The sequence below is a fragment of the Monopterus albus genome, unplaced genomic scaffold, assembly GCF_001952655.1.
Source record: "Monopterus albus unplaced genomic scaffold, M_albus_1.0 scaffold166.1, whole genome shotgun sequence".
NCBI lineage: Eukaryota > Metazoa > Chordata > Actinopteri > Synbranchiformes > Synbranchidae > Monopterus > Monopterus albus.
Genome location: NW_018128046.1, coordinates 699,736 through 720,595, shown reverse-complemented (window position 1 = coordinate 720,595; position 20,860 = coordinate 699,736). Strand labels below are relative to the sequence as shown.

Here is a 20,860-nt window from a genome sequence, read left to right as displayed (position 1 = left end):
TTGTATAAGTTGTAAGTTTACATTGCTGGTCATAGAAAAGATGTTATTGCAAATTTCTGTCCAGAAGTCGGAGTTGAGGGAGAGAGTTAAATTGTTTTCCCATTTGAGTTTTGGTATTGTTATTGTTGAGTCTGTATTTGATATGAGTTTATATAGCTTGGATATTATTTTCTTGGAGGATGTAATTTTTATAATTTCTTCAATTAATTTGGAAGGCTGTAGTGGGTTATTGGTTACAATAATCTTTGATTTAATTATGGATTTTATTTGATTGTACTGGAGGAACTGTCCTCTCAGGACTCTGTACTTCTGGATCAGTGTATTAAATGATATGAACTGGTTATTTTCAAACAGGTGATGTAAGTGAGTGATTCCTTTGTGTTGCCATGCTGGGAAATAGATAGGGTTATTATGCAGTTGGACATCAGGGTTGTGCCAAATTGGAGTGTATCTACATGGTGCAAGTGATGATTTAGTGATAGTGAGATATTAAATCTGATGGCACAGACCATGCAGAGGCTTCACAGGTGAAGTGCTCTCCTTCATCACAACAACTGAGCAAGCCACATAACCTGTAACTCTGTTTTTCCGGTGCATGTGTTTGGAACCAGATACAAACTATTCAGGGAGTGTGGGAGGGCGGAAGGATGGAGTGGGAGTTGAAAGGTGAGTGGAAGAAGCAGAAGATGAAGAATTACCTTTGTGTAACTAATACAGGGATAAACAAGCCCACGCTCAGCTGAAAACTCAGAGTGTAGCTTCTGTCTGTGTGTGCCTTTGTATTTCTTACATTATGGGGACCGAAACCTGTTAACACACTCACATTGTTAGGTGTTAGGCAAGTAGTGGTTATGGTTAAGGTTTGGATAAGTCTACAGGAAATGAATGTAAGTCAATGTAACGTCCCCACAAGGAATGAAAAAATGCTCTGTGTGTGTGTGTGTGTGTGTGTGTGTGTGTGTGTGTGTGCAGGTGAGTAAGAATAGGATTAAGGGATTTTCTCAGCAGGATGTTACCTGAGAGATACACTTGATCCAGTTTAAATCCAGGCTTACAGAGAGAAGGGAAAGTTGTCAGCTGATGTGTAAGTTATGCAAAAATGAATTTGTCATGTTAACTCCTGAAAACACCACATTCCAACTGGCAGGTTTTTTCTTTGAGAGCATTTGAGTTTTTTCAGCCTGTATTATCAGCCTGGAACTTTCACTGTGAGGACAGCACTGTCTGTTTTTCAAGACTGTTCACATTTACACAGTTGCACAGATTAACACCTGAAACCTCCTGAGTGTCTTCACTGGTGCAGCTGGGGTGGTAATGTTTCATAAGCAGTGAAAAGAACTGTAGAAAAAACATAACACAAATGTCATAATTAGCCAAACCAACTAAATGTCTGTCTGCACTTTTTAACAGAATTGAAAACCCTAACTTTCTTTATACAAGTTCTGCCATGTTGAACCAGTTTTGCACTCTGTCACTGGTGCTTTCCTTCTTTGTTACACAATTATGAGCCTTCAGTTAGTGCGACACTTCGCTGTAGTGACGTTGGGACAAAGCTGAGCACATCTGATGTTCTATGGGCACATAAACACAAGGAAAGAAGGATTTGTTTTGCTATTTCTTTTATCTTGATTCATGATATTCTCATATTCAGTCCACATCCAAGAGACTCCTCAGACACATGTATCAACTTAGTGAAGGGTTTTAGTGATTAACCTCAGCCTATAAGGCCTATGTGTCATTTAGACCGATCCCAAGGAAAATATTTGAGCACAGGCTGCACCAAGAGATGAACTTTTTATGTCTGTCAGCTACTTACATTGATAATTGTTGTGTTCCATCTGAGTTGTGAAAATCCTGCTGCTAGTCTGCCAAGAAACGTGGCATAAAACACTATTTTTAATACCAGCCTATGTAGCATTTGCTGAACACCAACCACCGTGGCCAAAATGGGATGATGGTAAACACTAAGATGTTTTAATGCTGATGGTAGTGGAGACGCTGTCTAACACGTTGGTCCATAACCTCCCATAGATGTTCAGTTACTGTAGGTTGAGACCTGGTGACTGTGAAGGCCACAGCATATGATTCACATCATGTTCATACTCCTCAAACCATTCGGTGACCCTTCGTGCCCTCTGAATGGGGCCGCTGTCATCCTGGAAGAGACCACTCCCATCAGGATAGAAATGATTTATTATGGGATAAAGGTGATCAGTCACAACAACTTTGTATTGATTTGCAGTCACCTTTAAGCAGACAAGTGGACCCCAACCCAAGGAAATGATTTCCATCCTGAAGCCATCTTTCAAGACCAATTATTCCTCCTACATATGATTACCATCACCATTCACATTTCCAGAAACTGTCATTTAATGAGTAGAACAGCTGTATGTTAATGCCAAACCCAAACTGTTTATTTCGGTGTTTATTTCCTGTGTGTGTGTGTGTGTGAAATAGTGACACCAGGCTGCATTTAGAAGCACAACAACAATGATGAATGTAAAGTGGTCGTGTTGGACATATGTTGTCTGGTGGCCTCGTGTCACTCCAGTGCCAGGTCTGAAACTGACTGGAAAGATCACAACCTAAGTGTCCTGGTTCTCTGAACAACAAAGCTTTTATGATTCTTGGCTGTAGGTCAGCCTTCGATTCCATTTGCAGTGTAATGAAATTCATGTTGGCTTGTGTATGATTGCTGTTCCCCTTTACATACTGTATGACGACATTTTCCTTCCAGTTCAGAAGTATATAAAGGAGCCTTGAAGCTGTTTTTTTTTTAACCTCTTCCATTTATTTTAATAAGCTTCTGATTACAGTTGATGGAAATCAGCCACTCAGTTGCATACTCCCTGAGTGCATTTAGATTATTTATCCCGTTTTTTCCTAATCATCAAACGATTCATAGCACAGAAGCAGGTGGGTGCACTCTTGCAATAAATGATTGAAGAAGTGACTGGAACGAAAACCAGAAGGCTCTTGACCTTTGAGTCAATCAGTCACTCAGAAGCATTAGGGCCCTGGTTCTGCAGCACCTGATTTAAACGTTATCACTCCATGAGAAGCTGAATATTTAAGGTCAGGGTATCTTTGTGTTACAGGAGCTGAATGTTATCCCGGATCTGAAGGGGGACAATGGCAGCTATCTGTTAACGGAGTGGAACTTCATCCTCGTTTCTGTGAGTTTGTCTTTTTCTGAGAAATAAAAGTATGTCAGTGTAAATATTCATGATCTGTCCTGGCCATAGATGTTCAGATTTCCTAAAAGCTTCCGGCATATTTTTTATCATGCCATTTCATCACAAAGAGAATGGAAAGTTTTCTGTAAAGGTTCTTATCTGGTTTTTAATTTTGGTGGTCTTCAGGGCAGTCTCCCCTGCCTGTCTGAGGTGGAGGCCATCCTGACAGATTTCAAGGCAGCAAATCGAGCTCCTCTGCACCCATTCGTCATCGTTTGGGTGAGTTTACACAAAGACACTGATGCTGTGGTTTTACAAACAAGACGAAAGTTGTGTCCCAAATCCATTTCACACACTAACTGTATACAGTATGTACTACACACCAATAGTCACAGTGTACTTTTTCAGTATAGTATACCAAAGAAAATTGGCATACTTGAATTTTACACTAACAAAAATGACGAGTGACAACAGATGTCCATCAAACTGACTTCTGAATGTCTCTGTAAGGTAAACTTTCGCTAGGGTTGAGTCTTGCTAGGATTTTATGAATACCATTGTTATTGATGCTCCTTAACAGTATGTACTGGTTATTAATATTCTTATATATATTGTTTTTAATTATAAACAGCAACTGCATGTCTGTGTGTTCTGGAGGTTCAGCACATCTGAGGATCATTTCCCAAACTTTGAATTAACTTTCCTTTGCATGTTCATGAATACAGCAGCGAGCCAAACCTTATCTTTTTTCCTCCTGCTTCTAAAAACTTCATCTCTGGTGTCTTGAGGAGCCATGTAGCTGTTTGGAAATGGTACACTTCCCAGGGGAACATCCTACCCCAGCCACGCTTACCGCCTGATCAGACCTGCTGCAAGAAACATTTCACTCTAAATGTAAAAAACAGTTTTGAAGTTGTGAGGATGGGCCCAAATATCCTATGGATATCCATCCTACGATGGAACAAAATTTTGTCTACACAACCACAGAAAGACACACACATGTAAACACACACTCTGAAGGTTTTAGGTTTGGGAAGACCTACAGTATGCACATATGCACGCTGTGCATTTGTGTAGTCAGATGGATGGATAATCTGGAAAATCTGTCCATTAACGTGCATTTTTCAGTGGATAAGTTTGAATATTAACAGAAATAAATGTACATGGATGTATGGATGTACTGTATGGTAACGATAAGAGGAGCTCTCTGTCCTGCTGAAAGTGCTCCTCTATTTGACCAGGAGATGGTGAAGGGGGGGTGGGGTGATTTCTGTGATGTGCAGCAATTGTGAAGCATCCTCCTCTCCACAGCCAGCTCCAGAGAAGTCCCCAGCACAGAGCCAGCCTCGCTGATCAGTTTGTTCAATTTCCTGGTGTCACTTGCTCTGATGCAGCAAAGGATATTGAACTGGCCACAACAGGCTGGTAGAAGATCTGAAACATCTTCCTGCACACGTTAAAGTTCCCGTTCCTGTTCCTTCCTGCAATCGTTGTTGCATTTCCAGTCCAGTCTGCTGTCAATTGCATGTTATGATGTAAATAGCTTAGATGACCATTATGTGATAATCCATTGTGTGATAAATACTGAACACATTTAGAACGCATGTCTTGACATGTGAAACTTTTCTCTCGACTATTTTGTCTCACTGTCACAGTTTTTAAGTATATATGACAAAATAATTGCAGTGAATAAATCTTGACGTAGCATTCTGTCAGGGGAACGGTTATAAGCTTTGAATAGGGATGACACTGTTAAGTGAATCATTGTGTGTGGATTAGCTTCCCTAATTGGAGAAAATAAAGTCCAGAAGCCATACAACTGAATGAAAGAGTCATTTTACCCTCAGACAGGACTGTGTATCAACCAACCTGTGTTTACTCTTGGCATAGCAAAAGCTTCCCAATTTTTCCCCGAGCACAACCTTAAATAAACAGACCTATTGAGTTGCAACATTTTTAAATGACTGCTTGAACAATGAGCTGTAATTGCTCCACAATAAGGAGCATAATTGCTGTTCTGGTAAGAGATATTCACAGTTGGCAAGCGTCTTCTGATTTGGCACAATGACTTTTGTTTTGATAGGTGCATTTGAGCAGTTCGGATGAGCTGTCCATCAGCAGGACGATGGCAGAGCAAGTGGCAATCATGGACCTGGCTTCAGCAGCCAAGCTCCAAAATATATTCCTCTATGGCATCCAGATTCATCAGTCAAAGGTAAACTCTTTGTGTTTACCCCATCTTCTCCAATATTTTCTGGTATTTCTTCCCAGAGTGAGCTCAGGTTCCCGGTGCTGTGAAAGCACATTTGAGAGAGGCCAAAGAAAACAGAATGGTAAATGTCTTTCAAGTGTCTTGTTCCAATGTCTTGTCATACCTTTTTTGCTTCAGGCAAGGTTGCTGTTTTTTATCATACATTTTTATGTGTTAGTGCAAGTGTGTGTGACTTGTGTCTATTTGTGTGTGAGTGGAAATAAATGTGTGCCCATTAGTGTGATTAAGAGGGCAGGATATCAGCTTTTCACTTTCTGCCAAATGTGTTGCGCACTGTTGTTTAAACTGAATGTCAGAGGGACGAAAAAGATGCTGATGTCTTTTAGGTGCAAAACACTGTGCAGCTTGATGACTGCACGTGCAGGCCAAACCTTCACAGTTAAGCCGTACTGCAAGGGAACACACTGCAAGGCCTGCCAAGTGCTCCCTGGAGTCATTAGTGTGGATGCAGTTAATCTGAAATCCATAAGTGACTGCTCAGTAATTAGAGGTTTATATAAGATTGAGTAATTCATCTCACACAGTGAGATATGTCAGGATTCATGCTACTGAAGCCGTCATTATCGGATCACAAGTTTTGGGCCGGATGAACACAGAAAGCCATTGAGAAATGTTGAATATTCGTGCCATTGTTAGCCCTTAATATGACATCCTTCATGATTTCATCCTCAGTGTGACTTCAAAAATGCCTTTCGGCATGCAAATGTTTGAGCAAGTCAGGTTATATTCAGTCCTGCACAAGAAAACATGAATGATGAGCTAAAGAAAACAGCCGGATCTTCATTGTGGTCAGTGAGACAGCGCTGTGCTTCAGGCCTTGATGTCACAGTGTCATCTAATTAAAACGAGATGCTTTGGATTCACCACATTGATGCATGTGTCACACCCACATATGAGTTTGATTTTGCTATCAGAAGTTGGACATCATGGTTTTCCTCTGAATTATGGAGACTAATGCTGTTAATTAGTCATCCTGCTTCAAGTCCTCTGAGAGCACAAGCAAAAGGGGAAGGGAGCAGACAGAGACGGTATGTGTTTCACCATGATAAAATGCTTATCGTTATGAGATGGTGGAACAGCAGAATGGAACCTTGCATAAATCACGGTTAGCTTTTCATTACAGTGATGGTAATTCTTCCCAGATGGTCTTGTTCATACTTGTCGAGACGCCTGCCAACACTGCCTCTGTTGTACAGCATGAATATTGCTTACGTTTGTTTTATTTGGTTTTAATTTAAAAAAAATATCTTACAGCAGGCAATAATGCAGACATAGTTAACATTCTCAGGCAATCAGTCCAATAGGTGAAGGTTTTTCTTATATTCTTTTGTGTTTGCCCTTTGTTACTTAAACATATGACGAACAATAAATATTCTTTAAATAGATAACACCTGACCTGGTGTTTGGCACTGTAATTACATGATCACTGATGTAGCCGAGGTATCTTTACCATTACACTCAGCGGTTTTACCTTTCAGAAGATGATTCATTTTCTGTTTGGTCACATAAAGGCTGTTGTGTGTTTTCCACACTACTAAACAGTTGTTATATATATATATATATATATGTGTGTATATATGTGTATGTATGTGTATGTGTATGTATGTATGTATGTATGTATGTATAATTTGTATACCATGTATACTTTCTATGACATTTGACAGTTCACATAAACTCTGAGTGCCTTTTGTTCCTCCCTCAATGATTTCTTCATCTGCTCTGACATGACTGGTTGTTGTCAACCGCACCCCAGTGAGAAGAACACCGAGGAGACCAAGTGTCCCTTGCTCCTTATTATGTATCAGTCTGAGGAATTATTGGACGCACCCACTACTTTGGAAAAGAGCGGTCATTTGGCTAATTGAATTTTAATCTCTGACAGCTAAAATGCATGAGCACATGGAATTGTATTCGTCCAGAGAGTTTGGGAAAATGATCCCCCTCATTGAACCTTAGTGATGTCTTTCTGGATAAAAAGTGAGTTTTCTCAAATGGGGCCTGACTGTGGTCTCATATTATTTAGAGTAACACCCACCCAATGAGGCATAATGTGTCCAGCAGCATGTTGCTATGTGTGCCACTTTGCTTCATCAAGAGGAAAAGATGTCACAGACAATAAACAGCCGTCTCCCCTAAAGGACACGATCAAAGCACTTCTTGTGTTTGTATGGTGCCTTTCTGAAGATACCCACAAGCCAAACATCAGGTGCAAATATAGTGTGAAAACCTCAAACTGATCTAAAGATGTTGGCTAAGAATATCCTGACAGTGGATCCTCATAAACTGACATGATGTTGTGAAAATGGTGACGGTATGCGCTGTCGGTGTCTGCAGTGGCGATAGGAAGTGTCATTGGATCCCTCCTCGCACAGGGTCCTGGCGACCTGTCATCTGCTGAAAAGGTAGATGTCACAGTGATATATGGGTGTTGTAATCCCTGCTGTGAGAGCCCTGATGTTTACCCATCCCCATATTTCCTTCTCCTCAAAGAGCCCAGACCAGGAATCCTAAACCTGAGAGGAGATTATCCAGGTAGGAAGAAAAGAGAATGAGAGAAAGGAAAAGAGGGAGGGGAAGAAAAGGAGAGGGCTCTATAGGTCTATTCTCCTCTGCCTGTTCAGATCTAGGTCTGAAAGGCAGACAGGTGAAACCGTACCCGACCCAGTGAAGCTCTTGCTGTGACACCCGTGGAGTTGCGGACACCGACTATGTGGTTTCGACACACTCCTGACTTTTCAGAGGCTAAATCCACAGGGCTCATAAGATGAGTAACTGAATTGGAAGAAGAAAAATGAACTTAAATGAAGCATTCTGAGACAGTTTAGGTGGAAAGAATCACAGCTCATAAACAATCTACCTATGACAAGGAGTCATTTTTAGGCAAAAAAAAAAAAAATGGATGGATGAACTGGAACCAGATAATAGTTGGAGTGTTTGACTGCCATGCTAGTGGCTCTGTGAGGCTGTACTTGAGCAACAAATGCTAATGTCGTATTAATGTTATACTGAACTTTGAGAGCTAATGTTTTCATGTTTACCATCTTAGTTTAGATTGGGTATGCTAAAATCTGTTTAACACTAAAACACATTCAGTTGATACTGATGGGAATGTCAGTAGTTTTATATATTTGGTTGCAAACCAAAGTATCAGACAAATTCTGACCTCATGCGGTGATAAGGGATCGTCATATTGCAGCTCTTCCTGTGTGGGATGTGAATGTCTGTTCCAGATTTCACTTGAATCTACTCGGTTGTTGTTGAGATCTGTTCCAGATTTCACTTGAATCTACTTGGCTGTTGTTGAGACATGTCGACACATGGCCATGCTAAAAGACGTTAAAGGATAACAGAGTCATTGGGCTTCATCCTCTTGGAACCACAAATGTCGGTATAAACTTTGGCACCAGTCCATTTGGTAGATTTGGGCGTATTTCACCAAATAAGTGAAAACTTGTACCTGCTGATGTAGCTAAATGAAGTCTGTAACAAAATGAGTAGGGTACATCCCCTAGGAAACACAAGTGTCCAGTGTATCAAAGAACTGATTGACCAACCAACTGACTGTAATCCATAGAGATCTGAAGTACGCCAAATTTTATAAAGCCTTTTATAAAACCGTCAGCTTTTATTGCAGAGTTTCCAAAACTAAAATCTAGTTCTTTAATGCCCTTGAAATGAATTACTCATGGACAATTTTTTAAATGAAGGACTAAGGAAAAAGGATTTCTCCAGAGCTTTTTGTCAGCGCTGATGCTCACACTTCCATCTGTCAGGTAACAAACTCAACTTGTCCTACTTAGATCCAACAAAGCAGACAGGTGAAACCCTACACAAGCACCTGAAGCTCTTGCTGTGACACTTATGTATTTGCACCCAGGTGGGGTCAAGGGAAATCCAGGATGGCTGCCGTCAAACTCCTGACCTGTCTCTGAGCAAATGCAATGATTGTTCTCAGATGAATAATTGATTGGTGTTATGTATTTTCTTTGATGAAAGGGCACTGGAAGCTCACTAAGAATCTATCATTCCAGTTTCCTAAAAGAGAGGTGCTACCTTTTTTTTTTTTAACTCTAACTGCATGCATTGGTGAGAAATTATAAGGATTAAAAATCACTAATGTAACTGAATGACAGGAGATAAGTTTATCAAACATTGCAAAACATAGCACAGTAAAGAAATGATGAATTTCTCAAGGCTGTTTTTAGTTACCCCAACAACTTGTCTCAGGGGGGCGACAGATCAGCGAAGTCATCCTGTGGATCCACTGCACTTAACGTCAGAGTGAAAGTGCGGTATCTATCCTGCTCCTTCACATGGTTTTCCCTTGCTGTTTGCCTAAGAACTTGTCTTTGTTCTGACAATTACATCTTTACACTTTTTCTAAGATCCCTCTGGAAGTGTACATGAGAGCACTTGGCTCCCTCTGTGGAAACCTGACATCTCTGCACAGAAAGAAGCCCAGAAATCACTCCCCTTCTCAGTGATGTATTTGTTAAGGCCAAGGCCTTGGGAGAGGCTCGCACTACAGCAGCATGTGCAGGATATCAATCCTGAGCTTCCAGGTGCTACAGATGTGTGTCAGTATGTGTGAAAAGCAGTGTTTAGTGAGCTCTGATTTCTTAGATTAAGAAGACTAGTAAATATCCTGTTTGGGCTGATGTGACTTGACTCAGACTCTTGCAGAAAATTGGGAAGTGACATTCCAAGCAAAATGCTAGTGATACAAACCAGCAGCATGTTGTTAGGGAACACAGTAAGGGCAAAACATATGTGTGTTTTTGTTTTGCCACTTTGTTTTGAGCCATTTCTGTCTGTCCATGGTAGTCCTGGTTTGAGTTATCTTCCAGTTCTTCAGGTAAGTCAAAGGAAAGCAAGGCTCTGCAGGGATTATGTTTTCATTTAACAAGCCTCAACAAAGATTGTTTTTGTGGCATTCGTTTGCAGGGACCTCTCACTACACATAATTGTCTGGTTGGGTGTAACAGAAAACAGCTGCAGAATAGCACACAGCGTATTCAGATGAGGGGAAAATACCACCAGATGCCCCACATGCTGGTAGAATGTATCACATCTCACTCACAGTCATGCTATATTCTATTAATCTTAATAATCTGCTCGTAATAATAAACATAATACATTTAAATTCAGATGGGCTTTATTGCATTAATGTTTCAATAAACAGTGTTGTCAAAGCATTAGAACACTTTACAGTTTATAAGTATTTAAACAATTGTATAATTTCCATCCAGCCACTATCTATACTGCTTATCCTGAAGAGGGTCACTGAAGCCAATCCTAGCTGACATTGGGAGAGGGGCAGGGTCCACCCTGGACAGGTTGCCAGTCTATCACAGGGCTCACACTCAGAGAGACACCCACACACACTCCTATGGGAAATTTAGAGTCACTGGTCAACCTAAGCTGCATGTCTTTGGACTGTGAGAGGAAGCCTGTAAAATATTAAGGTACCTGACCTCAGATGGCCTGGGATATAAGCTGCATTTGACTTCCCTGGTATCTGTGCTATGGTGCGATATGTAAATGAGGCATCTGCGGAGGGTGTGCGTGCTTGTGGAGCTCTCTGACTGGATGTAGGATTTGGTATTTCCCGCTTCATAAATCCCACCCTTACCTTCATGCTTTCATACCGCCTCAACTGAGGATCCATTGTTCTGCTTACTGTTTTGAGGTATGTCTTTCGGTGAGTTGGGTTCAAACAAAGTCATCTTTCACCAGAGCTTGTTGAAGAAGTTCTCACTGAGGGAATCCAGTGGAAACACAGACCTCCTTGGTGTCCATTCTTAGCAGGGTTTGTCTTCTCTGACGAGGGTACACTAACAAACTGCTATGTTTGCTCAGTGGATGCCCTTATACAGGATATTTTGGGAACCTGTGTGGAAAGAGCTTTTCTAATGTACCATGAAAGAGCTGTGTGGCAGCCATTGTTCTCTCAGTGGGGTCTGAAAAGCATTTATCAATACAAAAGCTTGCTTTCTCTCTGGCTGGAAAGTCTGAGGGAACTCACAGCTGTACAGCAGTAGGGTGGGATACAGACTTGTTCATTTGCCGACATTACAGTCCCTTTCAGATAAAGTGAGCCAGAGTGGGAATGAGATGGGTATCTAAAATACAGGCATTCAGGCAATGACACTAAATTCAATACAACACACTCCACAGAGATGCTTCATTTGTGAGAAGCAGTAATGCTTATGTCGCTATCACATCTGTCAACTTTAGTTCTCAGGTTTTCTGCTTGGATCCAACCATATTTTTATATTTATGGCTGACCTGAGTGTAAGGATGATGTATGCTCTTGTTCTTTAGACCTGAAGCTCCTAAGTTTATATTAAAACCATCTGGATCTTCATGTGTGGAAGATGTCTCTCTGAACTTGAATGTACCTAAAGCTCCTGAGTAAAGTTGGGCAGGATCATTGTCTTCTTTGATTCATTCCACTTCAGAAGATTATTAATATGTGGTAGAGCAGGTTGTTTCTCAGCCGGAGGGTCGGTGGTTCAATCCCCGGCTTCTCCAGTCTGCATGTCAAGTTGTCTTTGAGCAAGATACTGAAGCCCTGGTTGCTCCTGGTGATGACACCAGTTTGTAAATGTGTGAGTGTTTTTGTGTGCAGATGGGAAATAGCATAAAACGCTTTGAGTGTGTGCATGAATGTGTAAAAAGCACTATATATGACAATTTACCATTCTTTAACACTTCACAAGGAGTGCTTTTATAGGTTTAAATAAATACTGAAAAATATTAATTTAAATGCAGCCTTTGAGATGTTCTTTCCTTTTCCTCTTGTTTAATTCCTTCTTTCTTAAACTGATTTGACAATGTAAGTAATCTATATACGACACTATAAATGAATAAAGGCTTTCACAGGAAAGATTTAACACTCTTCTTCTTGCCTGTGGTAAAGTCATTAGAAACATGCTGTGCAGCCAAATATTATTCCCACCTATAGATCTTTATTTCAGATTTTGGGGAGGACGCAATGTTTCCAAAGATACCACATGTCAGACTGAATTTTTGCGGAAATGTGTATAAAATGATGCATGAGACATCTAGACTGTTTCCAGCCATGTAAACATAAAATCTTGGATTTGAATATTTCACTCAGTGTAAATGTCATGTTGATTCAATAAAGAGCTGGACCCATCTGATACAAAATATATATGATGCTGTCAGACAGGATAACAGAGATTTTTCCAATCCCAAAACTAATTACAGGGAAATCAAAGGGGGAAAGCTGATGTTAATGGATTAAATATTTAAAAGCAGGACTTTTACTTACAGTATATAATGGTTTGTTTCTCCTTATTGCTGTTTTAACTAAAGGATTTTAGTCATTCTGCTGTCGTTCTTCATTACATCAGGAAAGTCTTTGCAGGACCTTAGTGGGGTAAATGTGGGGCTCTACTCACGGGCCAGTAATTGGACCTGTTTCCTTCTTCTCTCCTCTCAGTTTAGCCCCTAGCTACTGCCTGTCTTCAGTGATACACAGAGAGGAGGGACGGCAGCAGGACCACAATACCCACTCAGGGAGAAGCTGTCAGAAATCCTGAAACACTATCCTCTCTCAGACCAAAGCTGTTTCTAGCAGTATTGTATCACCAGGATTCAACTTGCAGTTCATTTGGGGAAAGTTTTTCCTAGAACTTACTTCATCTATTAAAGAGCAGAAGTTAGATGAAGTTTATGCTAGGTGGTGGTTTTTGCTTTAAGGACTTCCAGAGTGGAGAATGCTCTCTGGCCTTAATGCTAGTACTCACACTGCCCTCAAGTGGCTACTACAACTGTTAGTACTATGACACCCTTGTGTACCAAGGCAAATACAGTGAAGTAAAATGTTAGGCTGATGAAAAGAAGTGATAAAAATGAAATGTTCTTGGCCGTTTTGGTTGTAGTAGCTGGTGTGACTCTAACAACTCTTTCCAGTCCTCTTGGCTCAGTCTCAGGGCCAAGATTTTCCATAAGCTGTTTTTCAATTAGGACCCGGCACTCTTGGCATCTCATGAAGGGAACAGAAGTGGAATCCCTCAGCAGCAGTCCTCAGGGCTAGGGATCTTGGGAGAATGACACAGGCTTGCAAATTGTCACTGTTAAAGGTCCTAATTGCCTGAAACCTTTAAGCTTCAAAGCAGGACCTTCTTATGTGGCAGAAGTGGCACTGCGCACTCCTCTTAGATGGAAAGGTTGATTGCATTTGTGGCATTTAAGAGTAGAGAGAGGTAGAGGGTTGCTTTTTGTGTGGTCCGCTGCTGCTTCTCTCCCCCATTCTTTTTTTGTTTGCCCTCTGCTGTGTTTCAAAGACCTGTCGCCTCACAGCTTGTCAAAATGCTCCCTTTAAACAGAAAGCAAAAACAGAAACTAAAGATTGAAACTCCATTTCGTAAACCTATGGTCTCAGTTTGGAATAACAAGGCTGTTACATGTGCTTGTGCATTCACACTGATTGAAAACATTTTGCTTTTAGTTAGTGCCCAGCCATATGATTGTATATTGCATGGTTTATTTGTTAAAACAGTGCTATCAATCAGATTGATTCTTTTGTGGTTTCCATCTCAAAATCGCAGTTAGACCTTTGTTTCAGATCTTATGCCTGCCTAGTTCTGTTTGGCCAAACCCCCTTTTTTATTTTTTACCCCTGCCCCTCATTTTTGAGTTAGCCCTCCAAACTGAGTTACAATGAGTAGTGGTTGAACTCTTCCCCTAAGAAATGGCACAACCCCTCAAGACCTCAGTGTGTCATCGGTAGTTACTGACAATGGTAAACAGATGCAACAAATTGTCAAAAATTTTGAATCGCATAACGTTGTCTTCAGCTGTGGTGTTTTCCCTTGTGTGGGCTTTAAGCATCGGGTTGCAATTTTCAACACCTAATAAGTAAAATGCAAGGATAGGAATATGTGTTGACACCAGGGAATGTCGGTAGATTTGTTTGATGCGTGTAGCATCGACTGCAGATAACTTTTGTTGTAGTTAGCCTCATACCACTTGGTTTTGAGTCTGCCTCTGAAAACCCTCTATTTGAATGCTATGTAGCCTGCCCACTTCGCCTTACCCCTTCATCCTGTTAGGGATTTTTAGTCAGATAGAAATTAGATAGATACTTTATGTATTAGAAATGTTTAGTGGAGATAGGATGTCTAGTTAGACTGTTAAATGCTTAGGCATGCTTATGAGTTTCTACAGGGTACATCTGGTCAAGGATAACTAGAGAGAAGAGTTGATGACTGTCAGCAGACAGGGTGTTTAATATTATTATTATGACGTGTATAACTGTAGCCTTAGCCATAATATGTTCTCATGTTTAAGTCACGACATGTACTAGAGGTCGTGAGAATGTTTTTAGCTACACACCACTTAATCAACAGACACACACACACATTGATTTGCTTCATGTTTTGACTACTGTTATGGCCAGCTGCAAAGCTGGCAACAGAGACGTCTCGGTTGACGTTTCTGTGTAGTATGGGGCTAGCCCAACCGAGGGGATATAATGTATAGGCCTGGTGGGTTCAGGGTCTTTCATCTTTCATCTGCCTGCGAGCAGTTTGGAGGTGCAAGATGCCTGAGCGTGTAATGTTAATTTTTTGCCTGTGTTCATGGAATAAATCAGCACTGTTTTGTAGTTACTTGGACTGCCTCGTCTCTCAGAGTTAGCATGGTAAAAAGTACCGGGTACAACAATCCTGAAGAGAACTGGAGCGGCCCTACCACTACACATGACTGTGCAAAACGGAGGGGTAGGGCTAAGTGGTAGGGGCACGCGGGTGAATTGGGATTGGGCCTTTGTCTCAGTGCTGCCACAGCCTGAGCGTTTGCTAGCTGGTTTATCCATCTCTTTACTCTGCGGGACAAGACACTGGGATAGAGAAACCCTCTCAGTCAATGCTGCAGGAGCTCTGAAGATGATAAAGATCTGCAGACATGCAAATCCTTCCAGGATCACATTCCTCCTCCCTGTTTTTGTGATGGTGCATGCATATGCTTACGCAAGTGTCTGCCAGTGTGACCCAATGCATGTATTCCATCTCAGGGGTGTTTGCATGCCTATAACAGTGAGCCAGTAAGCTGCTCATTAGCAAGCTGCTTCATTCATTCTTGATGGTCCTCAGTGGAAAGAGGAGACATGAGCCTAGAAAGACACCAGTGCTTTCTGGCCAAGACCATCCATGAACTGTGGCTCTTCCCGGAGTGACGATCAGTCACTTTCCAAGATCCTCATATTCAAATCATACAGATTTCAGCCTGAAAGCACTTAGATAAATGTCTCTGAAGCCTCGGAGAATGTTGCTTTTAAATTATTTTACCCTTATGTTGTGCTTTCTTTCTCGACCACATTTGGAGCCTGAGTGGCAGTTGTGACTACTTGAAGTTGTGCCACGAGTCAATAAAGAGCTCAAGTTGGATTTGTGTTCCACTGTGCAAGCAACTACTTGATTTAATAATGTTGCTTTATGAAACATGATTCATATTTCAAAGGCCACGTATCTGAAGTGGAAATAATTCACCACTTGGGCTTAGACAGGCTTAAAACTTTGATCCTGCCTGGTGAGCTCGACTTGCTTGGCTTTTCTTTTTATTATTTTCTTGTCTGCAAAACCAAAGTGTTTTTCCTGCTTACAGGCCTGTATAACAGTCACTGGCTGTAGTTTGATGGCTGTAAGTGACACCCAGAGTTCTCATGACTTTCCCATGGTACTTGTCAATTCTCCTGGGAGGTAATCAACCGATGATCTTGCTCATCACATTTATCATCCCTTTTGGTTGCTCCCAACACATGTAACATCTCAGACTTTTCATGTGAAGATGTAATTGCTTTTAGATAACAATCAGAGGAATGCTTTGATCTGATAAACAATGAGAAGATGCAATCAGATTTACTACAACAAAAGGACATTTCTCACTTTCAGCTCCTGACTGATCACGCTGATGGACCTATGCATCTTCCTGAGATTATATTGACAGCGCTGTGCTATGAGCTGCATTCTGTTACAGATGTACTGGCCCATCTCCTCATCGCCTCATATCAGGGACGAAGCCACAGAATGATGACTTGAGTGCATGATGAAGAACAACAGGAAAGCCTCTAGGTTTTTTATTTCAGTCAATTTCCTTTGATTCTTCTCAAATCTGGCCAATTGTAAATATAAAACCATGTTAAGAAAAGACTGGAGATGCTGATGCTGAATGCCTCTGAGCCCATTTAGATTTTTTGTTTTCATCCCTCCGTGTTGTTTTAATCAGCAAGAGGCTGGAATTGCTGATCTGTATTCCAGGGCCTCAGCTCCCCCTTTAGTTGGTGGAAAATCCATGTCATCAGACTCCCCTCCGCTGGTTCTGATTAAGGAGCAGCGCTCCAGGAGTTCTGGATAGCAGGTCTCTCGCTCCTATTAACCACGGTCAGGGTCGCTTCCACATTTTGTCACATTCCCATCCCTGCAACCGGGCCGTTAAAAGGTGGCCGATGGAGTTAAAGGGCCGAGTTAAAGCAACCTTATTTCTCTCCTGTTGAGCCTACACTGAGATCCACGTGTTAAACTGCTGAGAAGCAAAATGCAGTTGAAAGCCAGATCTTTAGATTTACTAAATTAGATGTTGCAGACCACAAATCATAGGTATTTGGCATTTCAGTGGTATTTAGCCTCTATGAATGTTAGACCATTAAAAGCTTTGTGAAAAGCCTTCTTAACCCTTTTTATTTTGTTCCCCTCTAAGAGAACCTGCTTTGTGACTGGTGGCTGATGAAATTGGTTGTAGATGTAAAGGGAGAGTGTCAGATTTGTTGGTGTTCTGGTGAAATACATGTGGAAGAGGGCTGATTTTTTACCATGCTCTGTCTTTGAGCATGAGCTCATTTACGTAGAGATTAAGTGCATAATAAAAGTAATTTTAAAACCAGTCAGTGTGAGCCAGAGACATTCATAATCGTAGTTAATTAGCTGATAAAATCTCCAGTTGACAGTTTTATTTTTATTACACCTTTATTTTATTTCATCATTTTAGGTGGCAAAATTGATTGTCAGCTAGAAATGGGAGTCTGTTTTTATCTACATATTCCTGAACTCAAGGAACCAGCTGTGAATGTAAAACAGTTTGTGTTATTGCCTAAACCAAAATCTATCCCAGGCCTTTCTGTTTTCCCTTCGCATGGCAATTCATCCTTTCGTGTGTTCTCAGTAGTGTATACTGTATATTTAAAAGTTTCACGAAATAAAAATCTTTTTTATATTTTCCCCTCATGCATTCTGCTACATCAAAAGCTTTGTCAAATGTTTTATTAAAGTCCACAGTCCATTTATGAAAAAGTCCAGGTGGAGCACAAAGCATCAATCTGAGTGCGCGACAAGCTGATGGTTGTGATAAAAGAAAGCTCCTTGAACTTGCAGTGCCTTTGAAAGATGGAAAACAGGTCATTCTTAGGCCTCGTCAGGAAACTAAATCAAAGTAAGGAGTTGCTGTAGCCTAAGGATTGGAGTCAGGGGAGGAAGACCATTAAAAGTGCATTGTGCAGGCGGTCTGCAGAGAAACAAAGAAGAAGAAAGAGATACAGAGGAGAGGGATCACAAAAGCAAAACAACCACAACAGACTGAATGAATGAGAGAACATTTGGTCTCCTTTTAACTTAATGTATGGTTTAGTGTCAATCTGTCCGATATCATGCTCCATAAATCTCAAAGCTTCAGAAACTTCAGAGGCCTCAGCAATAAGACAGATTTGTGGAAAAAAAGATGCCTAAATTTGATGTGGGAGAATCGCTCCCGTCTGTGAACTGAAGACGTAAAATAACATGGAATCCATGAAAATTCTGCACTAGAATTTGTGATTCTTGCAATTCATTAAATGCAGTGGATGCAGCTAACTCCAGCGCTGACTCGCTGCAGGTGTCACGAGATGAGAACATATGAGGAGCAGGGTATCTGTCTCTTGTCAGGAACATCTCTGTGTTTCCTGCTGGTTTGGACTGGCTGCTAACGCTAACTGGGTGAGTCAGAGTCTTGACTAGTAAGGGAGAAGATAAACGCAAACAAATGTGAGTCTCCGTGGTCCTGTCTCAGTTTGTTGCTCCTGAGCTGACGTAATGAGCGAGGTGGTGTGTTATCGTGTCTGTCTGTAGTTTTAAGGTCTTCAACAAATGACCTCCCTGCCTCTCCTCCTCCTCTTCCTCTTCCTCTCTCTCAGGACGCTGAGCACTGGGAGAGGTCAGTGTTGAGGGTCACTGAGATCACGTCAGCGCTGATCCGAGAGAGGAGCCCCGCCCTGGTGGGACAACTTCTGCAGGCATGAAGGGAAACCGCACCGGCAAAAAATCCCCACAATGTGGCTCATGGCTGCTGGGATGGGACGGTTTTGTTTTTGTTTTTCTAAATCCCTCTTTGTGAATTACAGCAAAGCTAGAGGGACACTTTCTCAATTAGTACTGCACTCCATGAATCTGCACACTTTTAAGAGACAGACTTGTTTGTCACCCAGCTGAACTCAAGAGACACTGCTTTCACTGCATTCACATACATGAACATACTCACTGCAGACAGGCTTGGACATCAGAGAGCCTTTAAGTGTGTTGATTCCAATTGTTGCCACACAGGCCTTGTCTGGTTGTGTACACCTCACACACAGAGTGTCTCCAGTTTCCTGCACTTCTCCGTCCTCTGCAGCTCGGTGGAATTCCAGCTGTTGATGGAGAGATGCCCGAGGCCAGAGAAGCTCCGTCTTCACATGAAGATTCCCGAACTCATCGCTGCGCACACTTATATTTCAAGGAATTCACTGGAGATTGTAACTCACAGTGACTTGTGATGCAAGTAACTAATATTTTAAAGTGTGCAATTTGCAAGCATCTGCATTTCTGTGTTTCATTCAGGTTTTGCTGTTAATTTGTGGCCTGTCTACTCTGTCTTTCCTGCAACTCTGGGTGAGCTATGTTAAAGGATGAAGCTGGCATTATTCTTTATGTTCCTGCTTGTCGCCAAATCCCATCATAACCAGCAATGTGAGAGTAAAGTGCCTGTACCTACCTATCCTGTCTGGATGCAGTCTTTAACAAATTTGTTTTTACTGAAGATATAAATCTTCAAAAACGAGTCACAAAGATGTAGTTTCATTTATTAAGAACAGGAGGAAATAGAGAGTCTGTTGTATTTTCCAGAAATACTGTGGTGAGTATTTGGGACAAAATATACTGCTCAAAAAAATAAAGGGAACACAACATAAGACATCCTAGATCTGAATGAATGAAATATTCTTATTAAATACCTTGTTCATTACATAGTTGAATGTCTTATTTTCCCTTGTGTTCCCTTTATTTTTTTGAGCAGTGTACATTAGTCAGTCTACGGTGTGTGTGTTCATGCTATAAAGGAACACATCACCCAGCGTAGCAGTGTGTGTGTTCTTAATGGTTATTGGACTACAAAGGAGCTCTGTGCCACAAAATGGCATGTTATATCTGTTTGTTTGTTTGTTTTGTTGATCAGTTCACTGTTGGTTGTGGTCTTTTAGTGGAATTTGATGAGAAGAGGAAAAATCCAGAATACCAGCAGAAAAATCCAGAATACCAACAGATGTATTCAATATTGTCCTTGAATTTGTCTGCACTTACAGTAAAAAGTGTAGGATGATGTTGATCGCAGCGGCTCAGAGTTACTGCAGACACTGCTGCATCTTCACTGAAACCTGTTGTATTCTGTGTAATCCTGTTTCGGTCCTAAACCAAGTCCATCTGACTCTAGCTTGGGTGAAACAATATGTACCTGCATTAAATGACAGCAGTGACCTGTATGATAACTTTGAATTTCTGCCCTCTGGGAGGTATTTTATGATGTCGCTAGAAACAGCAAAATGTTTAAACCCGACGCACCTGGATTTTTAAACAAAATGCAGTTATGTTCTGGTTCTCACTTTTTCCGCTGCTCATACATTTTTACTTGGCTAGAAAGCATCCAGATTAGTGGTACTTGTTTGGTTGTGCAAGCAGGTACATCTCATGTTGTAGATGATATTACTAGTGTCTGAAAGTAGTAGTTGTTGTCTTGATGTCACAGTGTTCTTGAATATTTACTATAGCAAATAAAGTTTCTGTATATTACTTTCTCTTCTCCCTCCACTGACTCACATTAATCTTGACAAAGGTGATACTGTGTGCTAATATTGTCTGTGGGTAAAGGTGACAGGAGAGCACCTGGGGAAACTTTTTCTCTGAAGACAGGAAGGTCTTATAGCAAGAAGAAGCTGCTGTAGGAAGGTCACGTGATTTAGCTTGAATGGAGAGGACATAAACCCGTCAAAACGACTTTTTATAATGGTGTGGAAAGACAAGAGTAACAGAATTTAAGTTAAAGTCAGGATGGAAGGACATTATAAGCACTGACATCCCTGGATGATGTGCAGACGTCTGCACAC

General features: G+C 41.1%; 1 protein-coding gene across 3 annotated transcripts in view; it reads left to right on the top strand.

Moving 5' to 3' along the window:
- crppa (CDP-L-ribitol pyrophosphorylase A) overlaps positions 1-19,689 on the top strand; it is a 31,953-nt gene extending 12,264 nt beyond the window's left edge. Inside the window, exons 7-10 of one of the 3 annotated variants that reach the window (XM_020615583.1) lie at positions 3,099-3,176; positions 3,363-3,455; positions 5,260-5,391; positions 18,641-19,689. In XM_020615583.1, the coding sequence (XP_020471239.1) occupies positions 3,099-3,176; positions 3,363-3,455; positions 5,260-5,391; positions 18,641-18,745 (408 nt within the window). In that variant the 3' untranslated portion in view covers positions 18,746-19,689. Of the gene's footprint in view, positions 1-3,098; positions 3,177-3,362; positions 3,456-5,259; positions 5,392-12,916; positions 14,152-16,370; positions 17,705-18,640 lie in introns of those variants that run through there. The other 2 variants (XM_020615582.1, XM_020615584.1) reach the window with 2 other exon arrangements.
- Positions 19,690-20,860: the final 1,171 nt, after the last annotated feature.